The 26,635-nt window shown below is 38.8% G+C and overlaps 1 protein-coding gene across 1 annotated transcript in view; it reads right to left on the bottom strand.

Annotated features, from left to right (window-relative positions):
- The window catches only part of LOC109431665 (serine-aspartate repeat-containing protein C), a 42,031-nt gene extending 38,254 nt beyond the window's left edge, over nucleotides 1-3,777 (bottom strand). Inside the window, exon 1 of the mRNA XM_019707912.3 lies at nucleotides 3,542-3,777. Within this exon, the coding sequence (XP_019563457.3) occupies nucleotides 3,542-3,631 (90 nt within the window). The 5' untranslated portion in view covers nucleotides 3,632-3,777. The remainder of the gene's footprint in view (nucleotides 1-3,541) is intronic.
- Between the last annotated feature and the right edge of the window lie 22,858 nt (nucleotides 3,778-26,635).

A 26,635-nucleotide genomic window follows, 5' to 3' on the forward strand; every position in this document is an offset into this window, starting at 1 on the left:
TCTCCGGATTCAAAGAACCGAATGCAATGAAATTTTGTCCATGTATGACTTATATAATGAGCTCTGAAAAACGTTTGACTCAACTTGAAATTATTAACAAGAGAAAAAGTTATAGCGATTTCATTAATTTTATGATTATTTGGTAAATTGGTCTATTTTTAATATGCATCCCATTACTTTTTCAATGAATTGCCGACTATGTTGTTACTTTCTTTTAAAACATATCTGTATTCAAGACAATTGGATGGAAATTAAATGAACTTTGATTAGCATCTTGAATTTTCAAACGATGTTGAAATTTAAGAAAATTTTATGTTTTATTAGAAAAATAATGTAGTCGTTATAATTTTCTTCCGTGTAAAGAAATTTTGGGTTAAGTCAAAAGTTTTACAAAGCACATTATATTTTCATTTTCATTTTCATTTTGCAGCATTTGGTGGGGCAATGAGAGCGCAAGTCAGTCCAAAGCCGATGATAAGGAGGGGTAATGGCTGAATAGTCTTTGCTGACCACATAAACGCCATGGGATAGGAAAAGGGTATTTTGGTGTGGGATTAGGGTGTTGGTACAGACTTGACAATATCAATGCTATTCAGATGCAAAATAATTTTAAGACTCAATAGTGAATCGCATAGCTTCCAAAACCAAAAAACAATAATCCACAAAATACCAAGCAAGTCAAAGAAAGAGAAAAGCGCCCAATTGTTTGTTTTGTCAATTATAACAAACGGAAACTTCTACCCTCTCCGACTCGCCAGTCATCCCGGAAAAAATGTCCCTTCAGTTCTGGAAAATAGATTATCCCCAATTAAGCCTTAATCGAATTGTCCGCGTGGTCTTGTAGTACCCCTGCTAGGTAAGAACCAGTCATTGCCATACATATTAAATGCTAGACATGACCCCATGGATAGCATTTGCATCCTAAAAGTTTTGCTGATGTGACTTTCCTATTAGGCAATTCTCTCATCACATGTTTGTCTTCAAAACCTCGTCAAACTTAGAAAATTGGAGTTAATAAACAATACATTACAAGGTTCAAATTCCCATAGAATGGGATCATTCATTCGCACTACAACACCATAGGAGATAATATCACATTGGCTGACTACAGTACAAATGCGAAAAATCTCCCTTTTCCCCCTATCCGCAACCCGGGGACGCGCCCTGTTGGATTTCGAAAGCCTCGGAGAATATTACAAACCTTCAATGGCATTCCCATAGACTAACCCACATTACCCATTCAGGGGTCTGACTGGGCCTATTACCCTCCCTCAGTTTGTAATATTCTCACCAACTTGAAATTATATTTTCCCAGCACATAAATGACTTCGACAAATGTTCTATATACTATGCAGTAGCATGATCAGTATAACTATATCAGATGACTTGAAGATATGATTTTTACAGAATTGTTTGCCATTGATTATACATTCAGCTATTCCAATCATTACTGTAAAGCACATCGACTACATGCCTGTAATCGAAGCTTCCTGGAAGATATAATCCAAGCCCAGGGAGTTTTTCAAAGCACATTATATAAGACATAAATGGTCAAAATTTCATTGCATTCGGTTCATTGAATCCGGAGATATAACAGCTCAAAGTTGGCTCTCGGATAATTTTACCTTTTTCTGGAATATTTATAACTTCGTGCAGAATAGTCCGATCTTTTCCAAATTTTGATCAACCTACAGTGAGAATTTGAGAATTTATGATGCACTTTTCGAAAAGTTACAGCTGTTTGAAAATTTTTAGAGAAGGGATCATTTTGTCTATCCCTCTAATTTTTAGAGGAGGGATCATTTTGTGTCCCGATCATTTTGTCTATCCCCTGTAAGCCTGTGTGCGTCATAGTGATATAAAACAAATCAACTTGCTCCCGATTTTTTTTTTTGGACGGGTCTGGTTTTTGCTATAACTCAGTCAATTTTCAACCGATTCTCATGAAATTTTGTACACAAGTACTGCCGTGAATCACATATCAGTCCCATCTTTGCTGGATTTCCTATGCAAATGGAACAAATATGCGATTCACGGCAGAGTAGGCACGATCAGTGCTATCAGTGTACAAAATTTCATGAGAATCGGCTGAACATTGACTGAAAAAACGAAGGGAGTGCGTTTTGCCTCGACAGTGCATATTACCCTCGATGCCCCTATCAGGTATCAGTAGGTCGGCTCAAGAGGAACGTTCTCCTCCATTTACCTGAGGGAGAGCGAAGGGAGGAATGAGGGATGGGATAGGGAAAGGAAAGATAAGGGAATAGAGTCGATGCCCCCAACAGCTTACGGCACATCATCAATGGGTGTCATGCTTACTTTTTTTCAGCACGAGTCGACCATTTATCCAACGAGGCTTGCCGAGAGTGCTAAAAAAACGAGTTTTGCAGCGAGTTTCATTCAAGGCTTTATCATTATACAACTCAATTGAGTTGCATAATGTTTATAATGCCTTTAGAATGAGTTGCATAATGAACATTATGCAGCTTATTTCAGTTGCATTAGGGGCTGTTCATAAACCACGTAGACCAAAATTTGGTCATCTCAGACCCCCCCCTCGTAGACTTTTGTCCATACAAAAAAAAATAAATTTGTATGGAGCGTAGACTTTGTCCAGACCCCCCCTCCCCCCAAAAAGTCTACGTGGTTTATGAACGGCCCCTTGTGAACCGGTACGGAAAAATAGGTCATTATGACACTTAAATGAGTAATACAAAAAAAAGAATTATAATACTGAATTGCATAAACGTAATTTTCAAACGTTCTCTGACCTGTAAAGAATGAATAATTTTTTTTTGAAATACCTTAGATTTTCTCATTGATTTTTATTGCATAAATTAACAGTATTTGTTAGCTTACTGGGCATTGTTAAAATAAAATGTATAATACTTATCCATTGTCCATTTTGTTTGCTTCTAGAACTTTGAAAAAAAAATCGGAATGTACAAACTTAGGAAATATTTCAACGTCCTCTGAGTACGGTCCTGGCACGAAACACTTCACAGCTCACACTATGGCGTTCAACTGGCAGCCCTGACCACCATACGAAAGTGGCTTGAAGTGATGTATTTTCTTTACACTTTGTCAAAATTATGATTGTAAGTGCACTGTTTTTTTAAATATCCGATGGACGTTATTACAGGATTTACTCAAATTCACACAAATAAGGAATCCGATCCATTCTTCACTTGCATCAGTCAAAACTGTTTTTCCTCGGATCGGCTTCAATACACGTCACTACTACTCAAGCAGGGTCATTTGAAAGCCGATGATTTGTGGCGTAGTTTTTCGCAATGTATCCATAGTGTCACCAAAAATGTTCCCTCGGCACTGTATTCCGGCCATTTTCACTCTCTTCCCACTCATTTTGCTCGTAACAATCACAGTTTTTAGGCACTCGGTTGTCGCACTTTCAAAAATGTCCCGATCCAAGGTCTGTCCACATCCCGCAGTGACGCAGATTTTGCAACAGCATCTTTTCCCTGTCCTCGATTCGCCATTCATCAGCCATGATTTGGCTTTGTGTGCCACCAAAAATTACCTTGCAAAGTTGCTGCCCAGGGGACAATTCCTCGAACGGATGGCGTGAAAAACACTTCGAACAGGCGAACAACATTACCGCGGAGCTCATTTTGATGGAATTTCGACGGAAAAACGGGCCCTAATCGGAGAAAAAGTTGCAAATTCTGAAGCACAAGCGGATCGACGGCAGAAACGCGTACTCAACTTCTTTTCTCTTTTTGACTGCTTGCTTTCTTGCGGTCGTTCGTTCACGCTCGTTCAAAACTACTCTCAGGAGAGTAGAATTTTACTCACTTTTCGATTTCATTGAAAATTTAAAAAAGTGAGTGACAGCATTTTTCTTAACTGAGTGATTTTTCACTCACACGTTTGAATTTTGGACGATACTCATTTTTGAGTAACTTGGCATTTTTTCCAAAGTGAGCTGTTTTTCACTCACCCGCTCAAATTTATGGCAGAATTCTATTTTTGAGTAACATTATTCAAATTTCGTGCCGGTAACCGCCATTAAGAAGTCCTGACCTCTTGCAAATAAAATTATGTAACACAAATATTGTGCGTTTAACACTAAATTGATTTCCGAAAAAACTTCATCGACTTCCGCTGCCTTTCCTATGCGTTAAACATAACGTCGGAAGTAGTGCGCTGTACAGTAAATCTGGTTTTCTATACAGCGCACTACTTCCGACGTTATGTTTAACGCATAGGAAAGGCAGCGGAAGTCGATGAAGTTTTTTCGGAAATCAATTTAGTGCTAAACGCACAATATCTCTACGTTATTGCCCGTTGCGAAGATTTGTAGATTCCGACGCGAATAAATGATTAGGCTCATTTTCAGCGTAGGTGCGTTATAAATGTTTGTTTACAATGCAAAACTATCACCAAATGTGTACCTAACAACACAGCGTAAAATATTCACCAGGACGCGGTCTGGTTTTAAATCTGTGGGCCCACGCAAGAAAAATCCACGCAACGAATTTTCGCGCAGGAGTCTAAACAGGTGGAATCTCAGCAATAAATTCTTCTAAATTATGGAAAACCACATCTGTTGTTCAACAGGTAAGTTTTATTTTATCCAATTAATTAGAGTGTGGAAATATCAACTTTGAAATTAAACAAATTCTTACAGATATGCATTCTAACAGACTGCAAGGCAAACATGTCCCAAACATGTAGAAATTTATCTTTTTTTTAATCAGTCACGTGAGTTGAAAAATTTCTCTGTATGTAAATACATAAAACTAAGAAAAATCTTAAATTGCTTTCAGTTAATAAAAGAGGGCAAGGCTATGCATGTCTCGGAGTGTCCCGTGGACTGCGGTTGCAGCGTAAGACCACCGAAGGATCACCACAACCACAAAGGATCTTACAGAGGATAGTTGTATAATTTTCATCCAACTTTGTATCAATGGACATTGATAATTGAATAAATGTTCGTTTTTGTTGCTTTCTGTAATTTTCTTTTTGATTTTTTTTTTTCATGGTAGAAAAAGAAAACGACAAAGAAAAAAAAAATGACATCTACTCACTTTTTAAATTTGCGATTTTACAAGTTACTCACTTTCTACTCACTTTTGATAAAATCAAAAGTTACTCTAAAGTGAGTAAAGGCAGATTACTCTCTTTTGAGCTGTTCCACTTTCTACCAAAGTGAGTCGAAAACGACTCACTTTAGAGTAGTTTTGAACGAGCGTGTTCGGCGACTGTTGGCGTTTTTTTTTTCATTTTCCCCTTTTTTGACAGCGAAGCTGGTATAATACAGAGAATTTGTTATAGAGATGCGCGAAGACTGAAACCAAAAATTCCAATGAGCTATTTTACGAAGTGACAACTATGTTGATGATTATATTGATTTTCATGGGTTATTGGACGCTACCTCCTGTCAAAATTCATTCATAAAATCGGCTCGTAAAATGGACTATTGAACCGTCAAACGAGTTCCCAATCGAAATGTAAATAAACATAACCAAAATCCTCTTCGCGCTTCTCTATAAATAACAAATTCTCTGGTATAAAATAACTCGCGTTACATTTGAAAAGGGCCTATCCCCATAACCATAAACATTGAGAAAATCGATGCAAACATTTCCCATCACATTTTCTATTCGTATTTCTCAGTTTGAGGATTTTTTAAAATGCTTTCTGTTTTGATGACACAAGATTAAAAGTATCTAGGCATCAGTAATCAAATTTGCATTGACATTTATCAAAAGAGTATGAAAAATGATAGATAAACATGTTAAGCTAATTTGAAACTATTTAATGTTTCACCCGGTGTCGGTGGAGTCTTTCTGAAAGGGTTCATTCACAAATGTCATAACGCTAAAATTGGTCGTTTTCAACACCCACCCACCCCTTCGTAACACTGTTTATATGGGGAAAATTTTATTTTGTTCGAGCTGTAACACCATGAAGGACACCCACCCACCCCCTCCAGCGTTATGACATTTGTGAACAAGCCCAAATTTTATTTGCGTTGTTCGGCCCCCGAGTGAGTCCATTCACTCAGCGAAAAAAACTAGTGAAATTCATCGAAATACCTTATGAAAATTTGCTATAACTAATAATTAATAAGAACTAGCTGTCCCGGCAAACGTTGTCTTGCCAAGCTGTGGTGGTTTGACAACTGTTGAGCTCACAAAGTCACCGCACTCTAGATTGGTATCATTTCGATCGTGTTTATTTCCTTCTCAGCTCATGAACAATCAGTACTTGATCAATTTTCTTACTTTTTTAGTTGATTTTGGGTATCGCGCCACTTGGGCGGTGGTTCTATATTCGTCTGTTTGCCACTATAACTCAGTCAGTTTTGAACCAATTGACTTGAAATGTTGTACTCGGGTAGATACTATCCCTATCTCACCACATTCCAAAAGTTGTGCCAATTGGTTAAAATTTGACTGAGTTATAGTGGAAAACAGACGAATATAGAACCACCGCCCAAGTGGCGCGATTCCCTTCGTAACTTTTTCTACATATAAACACAGCCACTATGAATACGAATCGAACCGTGCAAGAGTCTTTCTGATCGGTTCATCCGTTTCTGAGTTTTGTTGCCTCAAAGCGAATTCAAACTTATTTTTATATATATAGATTATTCTTATGCCATCCATAAGAATACCTTATGAAAATTGATCGTGCTTGTTATATGGAAAGAACAAAAAAATCTTAAAATAATGCAGACTGGATTCCCCAAGTAACCACGGAGCTGAAGCCTTATTGCATGCAGATATACGGTGAATTTAGTGCAATCATTACTTTACATGCAAACTTAAGGTTGATTTAAAGTGGAAGTGGGCAATTATAGAATCAAATTAAGATTATACTGGTATAATCTTAGAGCACTCGCATAATTGCCCATTTCCACTTTAAATCAACTTTAAGTTTGCATGTAAAGTAATGATTGCTCTAAGTACACCGTATATCTGCATGCAATATAAGGCTTCAACATCGTGGTTACTTGGCGATCCATGAACGTCGGGATTACCGAGCCCGTGTTTTATACACACGGCTATCGACGCTTGAGAAAACCATGTTGCTAAACATGAATAAAAGCCAAGCTGTGAGACGATTTTACGTCATAGAGTGACCTTATAAAATTCATCCGAATCATTATGAATTATTTAAAGGCCGTTTCATAAGTTGGACCTTATGGAAATCTTAAGGTTATTTGGCTGAGTGTTGTTGACATCGAATCAAGGCATGGTACCTACATATTTTTTTTTTTTGAACTTGTCTTGACTAGAAATCCTCTACATAGAGATAAGCGGAAGTTACATATGTCGATTCGGCAACGCTGTTCATTTTGTTTACATCAGCTGCCAACACTTGTTGCAAAGCTAGATGGGGCCGCCGTAGTTGCTCCGCCGCGAAACTCTCCGAAACAAGTGTCACTTGACGGCTCGTGTTGGTATTAGTGTGGTAGGCGAAGCCGGCCGTGATTTCAGGCTGCGCCCTTAGACGTCAGTTGATATTGCGCTAGCAAATTCGTCAACGGTTTTTTTTTGTCAGATCGTCTCTGTTTTGATTAGGTAAATGATTTTTATTTTGCAGCAGTGATTGTGATTTGTAATTTATTTAAGTACGATAGCCTGCGTGAAGAAGTGTCCGAACAGCTTTTTAAATAGCAAAGATATTGTCGTCTGCAAATTCCGACCAACAGCAGTCATCCTGTAAGGCCATCTCCTGGTAGCTGAAGGATAAAGCTAGCGAGTTCCTCGCTGCCCCGGAAAGCGCATCCAACAAACTAGCTGACTAATGATCCGGATCGTCCCACAAGCAGTGGCTGCAAGCTAGTACAAAGAGTCGTTCGGACACGAAAAGCCGGCGGGGATTTCGCAAGCATTGGCCACAGCCATGAAACTGATTGTGGCGGAAACTAAACATTCACTGGAAGCCAGTTCCGACAACGTTTACATCCCGCTGGTCAAGCTGAGACAGGTCCTCCATTGACTGAATACTTATCTAATAAATCGGATTTTGGAATTCTGCTACTACTTCTACTTCTGCTTCTACTTCTGCTGGCACCGAAGGAATTCTGCCCGCACGGCGTTTATCCAGAATATCTCCGAAAACACCAACAAAGGCTGGCTCTGCGTTTTGAAGGCCTCCTTCCTGAAGGCCAAGTGGCCTCTTTCGTAAAGCGTCTGGTACGCTTGGCCCTGATTTCACGAGGCGAAGTTCTCCAAGACCTGTACTTGATGTACGAGCGGGATCCGATCATGTCGAACGCGTTGGACAACTTGTGGGAAGCGCTACAGTCGCATGTACTGCTCTCGATTGCAACGAATGCCAAATATATCTCCAATCCGCTTCCTAGCGCCGAGTAGGATCTAAATCAACGAGAATATTTTGTCGACAAGTAGATCGCGAGAAAGTCCTAATAATATGCCTTAAATCTGGAGACAACCGACGACACTGCGGTGGCAAAAAGACGTCCCGATGCTGGAAACGCAACGCCACCGGCTTGGGGACGCAATTTTAAAATCATGTAAGCTGGTTCTTTTCTTCTTATTTTATGACAACATGTTCATCTGCCTAGGCTGTAGGCAGTTTTCGATTATATAGGTACTTCACATGTATAATTTTGTACAACTCACAAACACTAATGGGAAACTTTTTGTCGTAAAAAAGAATTTCCTTCCTATTCAACCTAGGGTATCGCGCCACTTGGGCGGTGGCTTCTATATTCGTCTGTTTTCCACTATATCTCAGTCAGTTTTGAACAAATTGACTTGAAATGTTGTACACGGGTAGATACTATACCTATCTCACCACATTCCAAAAGTTGTGTCAATTGGTTCAAATTTGACTGAGTTATAGTGGAAAACAGACGAATATAGAAGCCACCGCCCAAGTAGCGCGATTCCCTATCTGTATATCATGCAACAAACACATTTAGTAGCTTAGCATTGTACGCTGGAAGAGCAGGTTTACAAAAGGTCTTCACTATTTGGCATAACGTCAGTTGTCGTAATGTTGATATGGCATAATGACCATTTTTCTTGTGTATATCGTGTGGCAGGCACGAAGACACTCTATGCCCACGATGCCGAACTCAGCTTAGTTCTGTCGTTCATTATATGATGTCAGCTAGGCTTCTTTGGTGCTCAGGTGTGCTCCAAATTTTATTTCAGACTCGATCTGAGCTTCAAATTGTCGTTCATTATACATATGATGTCAGCTAGGCTTCTTTGATGCTCAGGTGTGCTCCAAATTTTATTTCAGACTCGATCTGAGCTTAACATTGTCGTTCATTATATGATGTCAGCTAGGCTTCTTTGATGCTCAGGTGTGCTCCAAATTTTATTTCAGACTCGATCTGAGCTTAACATTGTCGTTCATTATATGATGTCAGCTAGGCTTCTTTGATGCTCAGGTGTGCTCCAAATTTTATTTCAGACTCGATCTGAGCTTAGTTCTGTCGTTCATTATATGATGTCAGCTAGGCTTCTTTGATGCTCAGGTATGCTCCAAATTTTATTTCAGACTCGATCTGAGCTTAACATTGTCGTTCATTATATGATGTCAGCTAGGCTTCTTTGATGCTCAGGTGTGCTCCAAATTTTATTTCAGACTCGATCTGAGCTTAGTTCTGTCGTTCATTATATGGTGTCAGCTAGGCTTCTTTGATGCTCAGGTATGCTCCAAATTTTATTTCAGACTCGATCTGAGCTTAACATTGTCGTTCATGATATTATGTCAGCTAGGCTTCTTTGATGCTCAGGTGTGCTCCAAATTTTATTTCAGACTCGATCTGAGCTTAGTTCTGTCGTTCATTATATGATGTCAGCTAGGCTTCTTTGGTGCTCAGGTGTGCTCCAAATTTTATTTCAGACTCGATCTGAGCTTAACATTGTCGTTCATTATATGATGTCAGCTAGGCTTCTTTGATGCTCAGGTGTGCTCCAAATTTTATTTCAGACTCGATCTGAGCTTAGTTCTGTCGTTCATTATATGGTGTCAGCTAGGCTTCTTTGATGCTCAGGTATGCTCCAAATTTTATTTCAGACTCGATCTGAGCTTAGTTCTGTCGTTCATTATATGATGTCAGCTAGGCTTCTTTGATGCTCAGGTGTGCTCCAAATTTTATTTCAGACTCGATCTGAGCTTAACATTGTCGTTCATGATATTATGTCAGCTAGGCTTCTTTGATGCTCAGGTGTGCTCCAAATTTTATTTCAGACTCGATCTGAGCTTAGTTCTGTCGTTCATTATATGATGTCAGCTAGGCTTCTTTGATGCTCAGGTATGCTCCAAATTTTATTTCAGACTCGATCTGAGCTTAGTTCTGTCGTTCATTATATGATGTCAGCTAGGCTTCTTTGATGCTCAGGTGTGCTCCAAATTTTATTTCAGACTCGATCTGAGCTTAACATTGTCGTTCATTATATGATGTCAGCTAGGCTTCTTTGATGCTCAGGTGTGCTCCAAATTTTATTTCAGACTCGATCTGAGCTTAACATTGTCGTTCATTATATGATGTCAGCTAGGCTTCTTTGATGCTCAGGTGTGCTCCAAATTTTATTTCAGACTCGATCTGAGCTTAAAATTGTCGTTCATTATATGATGTCAGCTAGGCTTCTTTGATGCTCAGGTGTGCTCCAAATTTTATTTCAGACTCGATCTGAGCTTAACATTGTCGTTCATTATATGATGTCAGCTAGGCTTCTTTGATGCTCAGGTGTGCTCCAAATTTTATTTCAGACTCGATCTGAGCTTAACATTGTCGTTCATTATATGATGTCAGCTAGGCTTCTTTGATGCTCAGGTGTGCTCCAAATTTTATTTCAGACTCGATCTGAGCTTAGTTCTGTCGTTCATTATATGGTGTCAGCTAGGCTTCTTTGATGCTCAGGTATGCTCCAAATTTTATTTCAGACTCGATCTGAGCTTAACATTGTCGTTCATGATATTATGTCAGCTAGGCTTCTTTGATGCTCAGGTGTGCTCCAAATTTTATTTCAGACTCGATCTGAGCTTAGTTCTGTCGTTCATTATATGATGTCAGCTAGGCTTCTTTGATGCTCAGGTATGCTCCAAATTTTATTTCAGACTCGATCTGAGCTTAGTTCTGTCGTTCATTATATGATGTCAGCTAGGCTTCTTTGATGCTCAGGTGTGCTCCAAATTTTATTTCAGACTCGATCTGAGCTTAACATTGTCGTTCATTATATGATGTCAGCTAGGCTTCTTTGATGCTCAGGTGTGCTCCAAATTTTATTTCAGACTCGATCTGAGCTTAACATTGTCGTTCATTATATGATGTCAGCTAGGCTTCTTTGATGCTCAGGTGTGCTCCAAATTTTATTTCAGACTCGATCTGAGCTTAACATTGTCGTTCATTATATGATGTCAGCTAAGCTTCTTTGATGCTCAGGTGTGCTCCAAATTTTATTTCAGACTCGATCTGAGCTTAAAATTGTCGTTCATTATACATATGATGTCAGCTAGGCTTCTTTGGTGCTCAGGTGTGCTCCAAATTTTATTTCAGACTCGATCTGAGCTTAAAATTGTCGTTCATTATATGATGTCAGCTAGGCTTCTTTGATGCTCAGGTGTGCTCCAAATTTTATTTCAGACTCGATCTGAGCTTAACATTGTCGTTCATTATATGATGTCAGCTAGGCTTCTTTGGTGCTCAGGTGTGCTCCAAATTTTATTTCAGACTCGATCTGAGCTTAGTTCTGTCGTTCATTATATGATGTCAGCTAGGCTTCTTTGATGCTCAGGTATGCTCCAAATTTTATTTCAGACTCGATCTGAGCTTAGTTCTGTCGTTCATTATATGATGTCAGCTAGGCTTCTTTGATGCTCAGGTGTGCTCCAAATTTTATTTCAGACTCGATCTGAGCTTAACATTGTCGTTCATTATATGATGTCAGCTAGGCTTCTTTGATGCTCAGGTGTGCTCCAAATTTTATTTCAGACTCGATCTGAGCTTAACATTGTCGTTCATTATATTATGTCAGCTAGGCTTCTTTGATGCTCAGGTGTGCTCCAAATTTTATTTCAGACTCGATCTGAGCTTAGTTCTGTCGTTCATTATATGATGTCAGCTAGGCTTCTTTGATGCTCAGGTGTGCTCCAAATTTTATTTCAGACTCGATCTGAGCTTAACATTGTCGTTCATTATATGATGTCAGCTAGGCTTCTTTGATGCTCAGGTATGCTCCAAATTTTATTTCAGACTCGATCTGAGCTTAACATTGTCGTTCATTATATGATGTCAGCTAGGCTTCTTTGATGCTCAGGTGTGCTCCAAATTTTATTTCAGACTCGATCTGAGCTTAACATTGTCGTTCATTATATGATGTCAGCTAGGCTTCTTTGATGCTCAGGTGTGCTCCAAATTTTATTTCAGACTCGATCTGAGCTTAACATTGTCGTTCATTATATGATGTCAGCTAGGCTTCTTTGATGCTCAGGTGTGCTCCAAATTTTATTTCAGACTCGATCTGAGCTTAACATTGTCGTTCATTATATGATGTCAGCTAGGCTTCTTTGATGCTCAGGTGTGCTCCAAATTTTATTTCAGACTCGATCTGAGCTTAAAATTGTCGTTCATTATATGATGTCAGCTAGGCTTCTTTGATGCTCAGGTGTGCTCCAAATTTTATTTCAGACTCGATCTGAGCTTAAAATTGTCGTTCATTATATGATGTCAGCTAGGCTTCTTTGATGCTCAGGTGTGCTCCAAATTTTATTTCAGACTCGATCTGAGCTTAACATTGTCGTTCATTATATGATGTCAGCTAGGCTTCTTTGATGCTCAGGTGTGCTCCAAATTTTATTTCAGACTCGATCTGAGCTTAAAATTGTCGTTCATTATATGATGTCAGCTAGGCTTCTTTGATGCTCAGGTGTGCTCCAAATTTTATTTCAGACTCGATCTGAGCTTAACATTGTCGTTCATTATATGATGTCAGCTAGGCTTCTTTGGTGCTCAGGTGTGCTCCAAATTTTATTTCAGACTCGATCTGAGCTTAGTTCTGTCGTTCATTATATGATGTCAGCTAGGCTTCTTTGATGCTCAGGTGTGCTCCAAATTTTATTTCAGACTCGATCTGAGCTTAAAATTGTCGTTCATTATATGATGTCAGCTAGGCTTCTTTGATGCTCAGGTGTGCTCCAAATTTTATTTCAGACTCGATCTGAGCTTAAAATTGTCGTTCATTATATGATGTCAGCTAGGCTTCTTTGATGCTCAGGTGTGCTCCAAATTTTATTTCAGACTCGATCTGAGCTTAACATTGTCGTTCATTATATGATGTCAGCTAGGCTTCTTTGATGCTCAGGTGTGCTCCAAATTTTATTTCAGACTCGATCTGAGCTTAGTTCTGTCGTTCATTATATGATGTCAGCTAGGCTTCTTTGGTGCTCAGGTGTGCTCCAAATTTTATTTCAGACTCGATCTGAGCTTAACATTGTCGTTCATTATATGATGTCAGCTAGGCTTCTTTGATGCTCAGGTGTGCTCCAAATTTTATTTCAGACTCGATCTGAGCTTAACATTGTCGTTCATTATATGATGTCAGCTAGGCTTCTTTGGTGCTCAGGTGTGCTCCAAATTTTATTTCAGACTCGATCTGAGCTTAAAATTGTCGTTCATTATATGATGTCAGCTAGGCTTCTTTGATGCTCAGGTGTGCTCCAAATTTTATTTCAGACTCGATCTGAGCTTAGTTCTGTCGTTCATTATATGATGTCAGCTAGGCTTCTTTGGTGCTCAGGTGTGCTCCAAATTTTATTTCAGACTCGATCTGAGCTTAGTTCTGTCGTTCATTATATGATGTCAGCTAGGCTTCTTTGATGCTCAGGTATGCTCCAAATTTTATTTCAGACTCGATCTGAGCTTAGTTCTGTCGTTCATTATATGATGTCAGCTAGGCTTCTTTGATGCTCAGGTGTGCTCCAAATTTTATTTCAGACTCGATCTGAGCTTAACATTGTCGTTCATTATATGATGTCAGCTAGGCTTCTTTGATGCTCAGGTGTGCTCCAAATTTTATTTCAGACTCGATCTGAGCTTAAAATTGTCGTTCATTATATGATGTCAGCTAGGCTTCTTTGATGCTCAGGTGTGCTCCAAATTTTATTTCAGACTCGATCTGAGCTTAACATTGTCGTTCATTATATGATGTCAGCTAGGCTTCTTTGGTGCTCAGGTGTGCTCCAAATTTTATTTCAGACTCGATCTGAGCTTAGTTCTGTCGTTCATTATATGATGTCAGCTAGGCTTCTTTGATGCTCAGGTATGCTCCAAATTTTATTTCAGACTCGATCTGAGCTTAGTTCTGTCGTTCATTATATGATGTCAGCTAGGCTTCTTTGATGCTCAGGTGTGCTCCAAATTTTATTTCAGACTCGATCTGAGCTTAACATTGTCGTTCATTATATGATGTCAGCTAGGCTTCTTTGATGCTCAGGTGTGCTCCAAATTTTATTTCAGACTCGATCTGAGCTTAACATTGTCGTTCATTATATGATGTCAGCTAGGCTTCTTTGATGCTCAGGTGTGCTCCAAATTTTATTTCAGACTCGATCTGAGCTTAAAATTGTCGTTCATTATATGATGTCAGCTAGGCTTCTTTGATGCTCAGGTGTGCTCCAAATTTTATTTCAGACTCGATCTGAGCTTAACATTGTCGTTCATTATATGATGTCAGCTAGGCTTCTTTGATGCTCAGGTGTGCTCCAAATTTTATTTCAGACTCGATCTGAGCTTAAAATTGTCGTTCATTATATGATGTCAGCTAGGCTTCTTTGATGCTCAGGTGTGCTCCAAATTTTATTTCAGACTCGATCTGAGCTTAACATTGTCGTTCATTATATGATGTCAGCTAGGCTTCTTTGGTGCTCAGGTGTGCTCCAAATTTTATTTCAGACTCGATCTGAGCTTAGTTCTGTCGTTCATTATATGATGTCAGCTAGGCTTCTTTGATGCTCAGGTATGCTCCAAATTTTATTTCAGACTCGATCTGAGCTTAGTTCTGTCGTTCATTATATGATGTCAGCTAGGCTTCTTTGATGCTCAGGTGTGCTCCAAATTTTATTTCAGACTCGATCTGAGCTTAACATTGTCGTTCATTATATGATGTCAGCTAGGCTTCTTTGATGCTCAGGTGTGCTCCAAATTTTATTTCAGACTCGATCTGAGCTTAACATTGTCGTTCATTATATGATGTCAGCTAGGCTTCTTTGATGCTCAGGTGTGCTCCAAATTTTATTTCAGACTCGATCTGAGCTTAAAATTGTCGTTCATTATATGATGTCAGCTAGGCTTCTTTGATGCTCAGGTGTGCTCCAAATTTTATTTCAGACTCGATCTGAGCTTAACATTGTCGTTCATTATATGATGTCAGCTAGGCTTCTTTGATGCTCAGGTGTGCTCCAAATTTTATTTCAGACTCGATCTGAGCTTAACATTGTCGTTCATTATATGATGTCAGCTAGGCTTCTTTGGTGCTCAGGTGTGCTCCAAATTTTATTTCAGACTCGATCTGAGCTTAGTTCTGTCGTTCATTATATGATGTCAGCTAGGCTTCTTTGATGCTCAGGTGTGCTCCAAATTTTATTTCAGACTCGATCTGAGCTTAAAATTGTCGTTCATTATATGATGTCAGCTAGGCTTCTTTGATGCTCAGGTGTGCTCCAAATTTTATTTCAGACTCGATCTGAGCTTAACATTGTCGTTCATTATATGATGTCAGCTAGGCTTCTTTGATGCTCAGGTGTGCTCCAAATTTTATTTCAGACTCGATCTGAGCTTAACATTGTCGTTCATTATATGATGTCAGCTAGGCTTCTTTGGTGCTCAGGTGTGCTCCAAATTTTATTTCAGACTCGATCTGAGCTTAGTTCTGTCGTTCATTATATGATGTCAGCTAGGCTTCTTTGATGCTCAGGTGTGCTCCAAATTTTATTTCAGACTCGATCTGAGCTTAACATTGTCGTTCATTATATGATGTCAGCTAGGCTTCTTTGATGCTCAGGTGTGCTCCAAATTTTATTTCAGACTCGATCTGAGCTTAACATTGTCGTTCATTATATGATGTCAGCTAGGCTTCTTTGATGCTCAGGTGTGCTCCAAATTTTATTTCAGACTCGATCTGAGCTTAACATTGTCGTTCATTATATGATGTCAGCTAGGCTTCTTTGATGCTCAGGTGTGCTCCAAATTTTATTTCAGACTCGATCTGAGCTTAACATTGTCGTTCATTATATGATGTCAGCTAAGCTTCTTTGATGCTCAGGTGTGCTCCAAATTTTATTTCAGACTCGATCTGAGCTTAGTTCTGTCGTTCATTATATGGTGTCAGCTAGGCTTCTTTGATGCTCAGGTATGCTCCAAATTTTATTTCAGACTCGATCTGAGCTTAACATTGTCGTTCATGATATTATGTCAGCTAGGCTTCTTTGATGCTCAGGTGTGCTCCAAATTTTATTTCAGACTCGATCTGAGCTTAGTTCTGTCGTTCATTATATGATGTCAGCTAGGCTTCTTTGGTGCTCAGGTGTGCTCCAAATTTTATTTCAGACTCGATCTGAGCTTAGTTCTGTCGTTCATTATATGATGTCAGCTAGGCTTCTTTGGTGCTCAGGTGTGCTCCAAATTTTATTTCAGACTCGATCTGAGCTTAGTTCTGTCGTTCATTATATGATGTCAGCTAGGCTTTTTTGATGCTCAGGTGTGCTCCAAATTTTATTTCAGACTCGATCTGAGCTTAACATTGTCGTTCATTATATGATGTCAGCTAGGCTTCTTTGATGCTCAGGTGTGCTCCAAATTTTATTTCAGACTCGATCTGAGCTTAACATTGTCGTTCATTATATGATGTCAGCTAAGCTTCTTTGATGCTCAGGTGTGCTCCAAATTTTATTTCAGACTCGATCTGAGCTTAGTTCTGTCGTTCATTATATGGTGTCAGCTAGGCTTCTTTGATGCTCAGGTATGCTCCAAATTTTATTTCAGACTCGATCTGAGCTTAACATTGTCGTTCATGATATTATGTCAGCTAGGCTTCTTTGATGCTCAGGTGTGCTCCAAATTTTATTTCAGACTCGATCTGAGCTTAGTTCTGTCGTTCATTATATGATGTCAGCTAGGCTTCTTTGGTGCTCAGGTGTGCTCCAAATTTTATTTCAGACTCGATCTGAGCTTAGTTCTGTCGTTCATTATATGATGTCAGCTAGGCTTCTTTGGTGCTCAGGTGTGCTCCAAATTTTATTTCAGACTCGATCTGAGCTTAGTTCTGTCGTTCATTATATGATGTCAGCTAGGCTTTTTTGATGCTCAGGTGTGCTCCAAATTTTATTTCAGACTCGATCTGAGCTTAACATTGTCGTTCATTATATGATGTCAGCTAGGCTTCTTTGATGCTCAGGTGTGCTCCAAATTTTATTTCAGACTCGATCTGAGCTTAACATTGTCGTTCATTATATGATGTCAGCTAGGCTTCTTTGATGCTCAGGTGTGCTCCAAATTTTATTTCAGACTCGATCTGAGCTTAACATTGTCGTTCATTATATGATGTCAGCTAGGCTTCTTTGATGCTCAGGTGTGCTCCAAATTTTATTTCAGACTCGATCTGAGCTTAACATTGTCGTTCATTATATGATGTCAGCTAGGCTTCTTTGATGCTCAGGTGTGCTCCAAATTTTATTTCAGACTCGATCTGAGCTTAACATTGTCGTTCATTATATGATGTCAGCTAGGCTTCTTTGATGCTCAGGTGTGCTCCAAATTTTATTTCAGACTCGATCTGAGCTTAAAATTGTCGTTCATTATATGATGTCAGCTAGGCTTCTTTGATGCTCAGGTGTGCTCCAAATTTTATTTCAGACTCGATCTGAGCTTAACATTGTCGTTCATTATATGATGTCAGCTAGGCTTCTTTGATGCTCAGGTGTGCTCCAAATTTTATTTCAGACTCGATCTGAGCTTAACATTGTCGTTCATTATATGATGTCAGCTAGGCTTCTTTGGTGCTCAGGTGTGCTCCAAATTTTATTTCAGACTCGATCTGAGCTTAGTTCTGTCGTTCATTATATGATGTCAGCTAGGCTTCTTTGATGCTCAGGTGTGCTCCAAATTTTATTTCAGACTCGATCTGAGCTTAAAATTGTCGTTCATTATATGATGTCAGCTAGGCTTCTTTGATGCTCAGGTGTGCTCCAAATTTTATTTCAGACTCGATCTGAGCTTAACATTGTCGTTCATTATATGATGTCAGCTAGGCTTCTTTGATGCTCAGGTGTGCTCCAAATTTTATTTCAGACTCGATCTGAGCTTAACATTGTCGTTCATTATATGATGTCAGCTAGGCTTCTTTGGTGCTCAGGTGTGCTCCAAATTTTATTTCAGACTCGATCTGAGCTTAGTTCTGTCGTTCATTATATGATGTCAGCTAGGCTTCTTTGATGCTCAGGTGTGCTCCAAATTTTATTTCAGACTCGATCTGAGCTTAACATTGTCGTTCATTATATGATGTCAGCTAGGCTTCTTTGATGCTCAGGTGTGCTCCAAATTTTATTTCAGACTCGATCTGAGCTTAACATTGTCGTTCATTATATGATGTCAGCTAGGCTTCTTTGATGCTCAGGTGTGCTCCAAATTTTATTTCAGACTCGATCTGAGCTTAACATTGTCGTTCATTATATGATGTCAGCTAGGCTTCTTTGATGCTCAGGTGTGCTCCAAATTTTATTTCAGACTCGATCTGAGCTTAACATTGTCGTTCATTATATGATGTCAGCTAAGCTTCTTTGATGCTCAGGTGTGCTCCAAATTTTATTTCAGACTCGATCTGAGCTTAGTTCTGTCGTTCATTATATGGTGTCAGCTAGGCTTCTTTGATGCTCAGGTATGCTCCAAATTTTATTTCAGACTCGATCTGAGCTTAACATTGTCGTTCATGATATTATGTCAGCTAGGCTTCTTTGATGCTCAGGTGTGCTCCAAATTTTATTTCAGACTCGATCTGAGCTTAGTTCTGTCGTTCATTATATGATGTCAGCTAGGTTTCTTTGGTGCTCAGGTGTGCTCCAAATTTTATTTCAGACTCGATCTGAGCTTAGTTCTGTCGTTCATTATATGATGTCAGCTAGGCTTCTTTGGTGCTCAGGTGTGCTCCAAATTTTATTTCAGACTCGATCTGAGCTTAGTTCTGTCGTTCATTATATGATGTCAGCTAGGCTTTTTTGATGCTCAGGTGTGCTCCAAATTTTATTTCAGACTCGATCTGAGCTTAACATTGTCGTTCATTATATGATGTCAGCTAGGCTTCTTTGATGCTCAGGTGTGCTCCAAATTTTATTTCAGACTCGATCTGAGCTTAACATTGTCGTTCATTATATGATGTCAGCTAGGCTTCTTTGATGCTCAGGTGTGCTCCAAATTTTATTTCAGACTCGATCTGAGCTTAAAATTGTCGTTCATTATATGATGTCAGCTAGGCTTCTTTGATGCTCAGGTGTGCTCCAAATTTTATTTCAGACTCGATCTGAGCTTAACATTGTCGTTCATTATATGATGTCAGCTAGGCTTCTTTGATGCTCAGGTGTGCTCCAAATTTTATTTCAGACTCGATCTGAGCTTAAAATTGTCGTTCATTATATGATGTCAGCTAGGCTTCTTTGATGCTCAGGTGTGCTCCAAATTTTATTTCAGACTCGATCTGAGCTTAACATTGTCGTTCATTATATGATGTCAGCTAGGCTTCTTTGATGCTCAGGTGTGCTCCAAATTTTATTTCAGACTCGATCTGAGCTTAACATTGTCGTTCATTATATGATGTCAGCTAGGCTTCTTTGGTGCTCAGGTGTGCTCCAAATTTTATTTCAGACTCGATCTGAGCTTAGTTCTGTCGTTCATTATATGATGTCAGCTAGGCTTCTTTGATGCTCAGGTGTGCTCCAAATTTTATTTCAGACTCGATCTGAGCTTAAAATTGTCGTTCATTATATGATGTCAGCTAGGCTTCTTTGATGCTCAGGTGTGCTCCAAATTTTATTTCAGACTCGATCTGAGCTTAACATTGTCGTTCATTATATGATGTCAGCTAGGCTTCTTTGATGCTCAGGTGTGCTCCAAATTTTATTTCAGACTCGATCTGAGCTTAACATTGTCGTTCATTATATGATGTCAGCTAGGCTTCTTTGATGCTCAGGTATGCTCCAAATTTTATTTCAGACTCGATCTGAGCTTAGTTCTGTCGTTCATTATATGATGTCAGCTAGGCTTCTTTGATGCTCAGGTGTGCTCCAAATTTTATTTCAGACTCGATCTGAGCTTAACATTGTCGTTCATTATATGATGTCAGCTAGGCTTCTTTGATGCTCAGGTGTGCTCCAAATTTTATTTCAGACTCGATCTGAGCTTAACATTGTCGTTCATTATATGATGTCAGCTAGGCTTCTTTGATGCTCAGGTGTGCTCCAAATTTTATTTCAGACTCGATCTGAGCTTAACATTGTCGTTCATTATATGATGTCAGCTAGGCTTCTTTGATGCTCAGGTGTGCTCCAAATTTTATTTCAGACTCGATCTGAGCTTAACATTGTCGTTCATTATATGATGTCAGCTAAGCTTCTTTGATGCTCAGGTGTGCTCCAAATTTTATTTCAGACTCGATCTGAGCTTAGTTCTGTCGTTCATTATATGGTGTCAGCTAGGCTTCTTTGATGCTCAGGTATGCTCCAAATTTTATTTCAGACTCGATCTGAGCTTAACATTGTCGTTCATGATATTATGTCAGCTAGGCTTCTTTGATGCTCAGGTGTGCTCCAAATTTTATTTCAGACTCGATCTGAGCTTAGTTCTGTCGTTCATTATATGATGTCAGCTAGGCTTCTTTGGTGCTCAGGTGTGCTCCAAATTTTATTTCAGACTCGATCTGAGCTTAGTTCTGTCGTTCATTATATGATGTCAGCTAGGCTTCTTTGGTGCTCAGGTGTGCTCCAAATTTTATTTCAGACTCGATCTGAGCTTAGTTCTGTCGTTCATTATATGATGTCAGCTAGGCTTCTTTGGTGCTCAGGTGTGCTCCAAATTTTATTTCAGACTCGATCTGAGCTTAGTTCTGTCGTTCATTATATGATGTCAGCTAGGCTTCTTTGATGCTCAGGTGTGCTCCAAATTTTATTTCAGACTCGATCTGAGCTTAAAATTGTCGTTCATTATATGATGTCAGCTAGGCTTCTTTGATGCTCAGGTGTGCTCCAAATTTTATTTCAGACTCGATCTGAGCTTAAAATTGTCGTTCATTATATGATGTCAGCTAGGCTTCTTTGATGCTCAGGTGTGCTCCAAATTTTATTTCAGACTCGATCTGAGCTTAGTTCTGTCGTTCATTATATGATGTCAGCTAGGCTTTTTTGATGCTCAGGTGTGCTCCAAATTTTATTTCAGACTCGATCTGAGCTTAACATTGTCGTTCATTATATGATGTCAGCTAGGCTTCTTTGATGCTCAGGTGTGCTCCAAATTTTATTTCAGACTCGATCTGAGCTTAACATTGTCGTTCATTATATGATGTCAGCTAAGCTTCTTTGATGCTCAGGTGTGCTCCAAATTTTATTTCAGACTCGATCTGAGCTTAAAATTGTCGTTCATTATACATATGATGTCAGCTAGGCTTCTTTGGTGATCAGGTGTGCTCCAAATTTTATTTCAGACTCGATCTGAGCTTAAAATTGTCGTTCATTATATGATGTCAGCTAGGCTTCTTTGATGCTCAGGTGTGCTCCAAATTTTATTTCAGACTCGATCTGAGCTTAACATTGTCGTTCATTATATGATGTCAGCTAGGCTTCTTTGATGCTCAGGTGTGCTCCAAATTTTATTTCAGACTCGATCTGAGCTTAAAATTGTCGTTCATTATATGATGTCAGCTAGGCTTCTTTGGTGCTCAGGTGTGCTCCAAATTTTATTTCAGACTCGATCTGAGCTTAGTTCTGTCGTTCATTATATGATGTCAGCTAGGCTTCTTTGATGCTCAGGTATGCTCCAAATTTTATTTCAGACTCGATCTGAGCTTAGTTCTGTCGTTCATTATATGATGTCAGCTAGGCTTCTTTGATGCTCAGGTGTGCTCCAAATTTTATTTCAGACTCGATCTGAGCTTAACATTGTCGTTCATTATATGATGTCAGCTAGGCTTCTTTGATGCTCAGGTGTGCTCCAAATTTTATTTCAGACTCGATCTGAGCTTAAAATTGTCGTTCATTATATGATGTCAGCTAGGCTTCTTTGATGCTCAGGTGTGCTCCAAATTTTATTTCAGACTCGATCTGAGCTTAACATTGTCGTTCATTATATGATGTCAGCTAGGCTTCTTTGATGCTCAGGTGTGCTCCAAATTTTATTTCAGACTCGATCTGAGCTTAGTTCTGTCGTTCATTATATGATGTCAGCTAGGCTTCTTTGGTGCTCAGGTGTGCTCCAAATTTTATTTCAGACTCGATCTGAGCTTAGTTCTGTCGTTCATTATATGATGTCAGCTAGGCTTCTTTGATGCTCAGGTGTGCTCCAAATTTTATTTCAGACTCGATCTGAGCTTAAAATTGTCGTTCATTATATGATGTCAGCTAGGCTTCTTTGATGCTCAGGTGTGCTCCAAATTTTATTTCAGACTCGATCTGAGCTTAACATTGTCGTTCATTATATGATGTCAGCTAGGCTTCTTTGATGCTCAGGTGTGCTCCAAATTTTATTTCAGACTCGATCTGAGCTTAACATTGTCGTTCATTATATGATGTCAGCTAAGCTTCTTTGATGCTCAGGTGTGCTCCAAATTTTATTTCAGACTCGATCTGAGCTTAAAATTGTCGTTCATTATACATATGATGTCAGCTAGGCTTCTTTGGTGATCAGGTGTGCTCCAAATTTTATTTCAGACTCGATCTGAGCTTAAAATTGTCGTTCATTATATGATGTCAGCTAGGCTTCTTTGATGCTCAGGTGTGCTCCAAATTTTATTTCAGACTCGATCTGAGCTTAACATTGTCGTTCATTATATGATGTCAGCTAGGCTTCTTTGATGCTCAGGTGTGCTCCAAATTTTATTTCAGACTCGATCTGAGCTTAAAATTGTCGTTCATTATATGATGTCAGCTAGGCTTCTTTGGTGCTCAGGTGTGCTCCAAATTTTATTTCAGACTCGATCTGAGCTTAGTTCTGTCGTTCATTATATGATGTCAGCTAGGCTTCTTTGATGCTCAGGTGTGCTCCAAATTTTATTTCAGACTCGATCTGAGCTTAACATTGTCGTTCATTATATGATGTCAGCTAAGCTTCTTTGATGCTCAGGTGTGCTCCAAATTTTATTTCAGACTCGATCTGAGCTTAAAATTGTCGTTCATTATACATATGATGTCAGCTAGGCTTCTTTGGTGCTCAGGTGTGCTCCAAATTTTATTTCAGACTCGATCTGAGCTTAAAATTGTCGTTCATTATATGATGTCAGCTAGGCTTCTTTGATGCTCAGGTGTGCTCCAAATTTTATTTCAGACTCGATCTGAGCTTAACATTGTCGTTCATTATATGATGTCAGCTAGGCTTCTTTGATGCTCAGGTGTGCTCCAAATTTTATTTCAGACTCGATCTGAGCTTAAAATTGTCGTTCATTATATGATGTCAGCTAGGCTTCTTTGATGCTCAGGTGTGCTCCAAATTTTATTTCAGACTCGATCTGAGCTTAACATTGTCGTTCATTATATGATGTCAGCTAGGCTTCTTTGGTGCTCAGGTGTGCTCCAAATTTTATTTCAGACTCGATCTGAGCTTAGTTCTGTCGTTCATTATATGATGTCAGCTAGGCTTCTTTGATGTCAGCTAGGTATTCTTTGAGATATACCGGTCCAGCGTAATCAACCCCGGTATTCGAAAACACAGGTGAAGGTGTAATCCGATAGTCTGGTAGATCGCCCATGAACTGGTGGTGGATTGTGGCAGAAGCAGACATAGCATTTGGAGACGATTCGTTTGATCAGCACCTTTACCTTGATCGGCCAGTACCTTTCGCGTACGATGCACGGTGTGTCGAAACAGGATTATTATCGCACTTTCATGAACCTAAAATATTTTTTCGTTATAAGTTAGCCTTAGCTGTATATATTAAGATTCTGGAGGTTAAAAAATCTTTCATCGGGGAAAATTAAAATAAATTCGATTTTAGTAGTTTACCACTTTTCCCATATGATATGGTATTACGCAAATCTGATGAACCTAAACTCCGCTAGAAAAAATCCCCTTTCTATTAATAAATTTGAAACCATTTAGACAGAAACGAATGGAAAAGTCTTGACAACGAGTTTAAATTTGTTTAGCGTTCGTTTAATGTGTCCAGCCCACTACAGTCTGCCGAAAGTCATCATAAAAGTCTACATTTATTCCATTTAATGGAGGTAAACAAATACTTCCCATTAGTGCGACTCATACATTTGAGGAAGCGCCATACACCTGTGACTCATACCATTTGCAGCACATACTCTTCATGTGCTAATTTGCATGGTGGGTATTTGTTGCACATACTTTGCATGCCAAACCATGTAACGATGCCGATCACACGGCCGGGAAAGATGCTTCGATTGGGAAATCATTAAACAAATATGGTGACTTAATCACGCGTATTTTTTAACATTCATGTTAACTGTAAATTTACTTGTTTTGAGCTAGTTTAGCAGAAATACTTATAACTCTTCGAATATAAAAAGAACTTTTATGTATATTGTGCTCTGATTTTGCAAGGCTCGATGTTTTACTAGCAAGTGAAAATTCATCCTTTGAATACTTTTGTTTGCATGTTGGACACATAGGGCCGATTTTTTCACCCTGGCTTAAGCGTTAAACCAGGTTTAACTATATGGGTAAGTTCGGTTTACCGGTTAATCCGAGGTGAAGAAATCAGATGATGATGATGAACCTGGGCATGCTAGCGGAATACATGTACGTAAACAGAATATCGGATTAAGTACGAGACACTGAAGATGACCTAACAGTTAAGGTTGAAATATCTATCAAAGAATGCAAAATCGTGGTGCAATTAAAAGGAACAGTCCTCAACTCCATTTTTGCTTTTTTACTTAGCTTTAGATATGTCCATTAGTGTGGGTCATCCGAACCGTTTTCTCAGATCAAAGCTTTTTTGGTTCCGTTTCGGGTCCTGAGTATCTGTGCAAAATTTGAGCACGATCGGTTGCGTCTACACTTTGCGCATTGCAATTGAAATTTGTATGGGATTTTGTATGGAAAAACATACTTTTTTGCGTTTTTGTCATAAGTTGAAAAAGTTTGTCTGAAACTTTTTAACCGATACTATTAAATGATAGCCTTGAATGTTCTGAAAAACTTTGTTGAAGACCGCAAAGCGAACCGATGCTTGTGACAATAGTTATAACCAACAAACCGCATACATGTGTTTATGTTTTAACATGTAAAGGAATAACAATAGCGACAAAATCATGTTGTTTCGCCAAGCAATGCCAACGTTATAACTTTTTTCATAAGCATCAGATCACTTCGCGGTCTTCGACAAAGTTTTTCAGGACACCCTAGGCTATGTTTTCACTGTATCGGTTTTATGGTTTTAGACAAATTTGAGCTCGTTATGAGAGAAATGCAAAAAAGTGTGTTTTCCCATGTAAAACCCCATACAAACTTCAAACGCGATGCGCAAAACGTAGACATAACCGATCGTGCCCAAATTTTGCACACTTTTTTGAATCCTGAAAGCTTTGATCTGATGGGATACCATTGAATTTTTCATTTTTCCATATAAACGATGACGCACTCTAATAATTGCTGATTATGCTGAGAAAAAAAACTAACTAAACCAGTGATTCCCAAAGTGGGCGAAATCGCCCCCTTGGGGGCGAAAACGACATCGAAGGGGGCGAAAATTTTAAAATTAGAAATTGGGGGGCGAAAAATCCAACAAGGGGGCGATTTTCCGAAAACCATTTCAAGTGATTTTGGGTATTTTTGACAGTTTCGGTCTCTTTGTCAAGATGAGCTTTGTTGGTCGAACAAATTAGCTCGATTGGAAAAGTTTCTATATCAATTTGGGATTTACCAGGCTTATTATACCTTACCACACAATAGAATAAGTTCCCCTTAAACGGGTTGTAATTATTTTCAGAAAGATTCATTTTGAAAACCTAATCTCAACTCAAGTACAACTATTTCGGAGAATTTGATCATGTGCTTTTCTTGAGCCATCAGCCATTGAGTGAAAACAGATCTCTTTCAAAATAACAGTTTTCGTTTTTTTTTTGAAAACACAGCAATACCTATATTTTTTGGTTGTGTATAATTTAAAATGCCATTTATCAAATAACATCTGATTTAATATAATAAATCTACTTAATGCACTTAATACTCGAATACATGTTTGAAATTTTAACATGTATGTAGTACATTTGTTGTTACCTGGTATTTTAAAAAATGAAGTATGTAATTACAGAAATTATACTCGTTGATTATCGCAAGTTTACAACAATATGATTTGATACATTCATCATGTTTAAAGAAATACAAAACTTGTGTGTCTCAGGTGTAAATTGAAAACGCGTTCTTTAAGCATTCATATATTCCATGATATAGAGAAGCTCT

Source organism: Aedes albopictus, chromosome 2 (assembly GCF_035046485.1).
Source record: "Aedes albopictus strain Foshan chromosome 2, AalbF5, whole genome shotgun sequence".
Classification (NCBI taxonomy): Eukaryota; Metazoa; Arthropoda; class Insecta; order Diptera; family Culicidae; genus Aedes; species Aedes albopictus.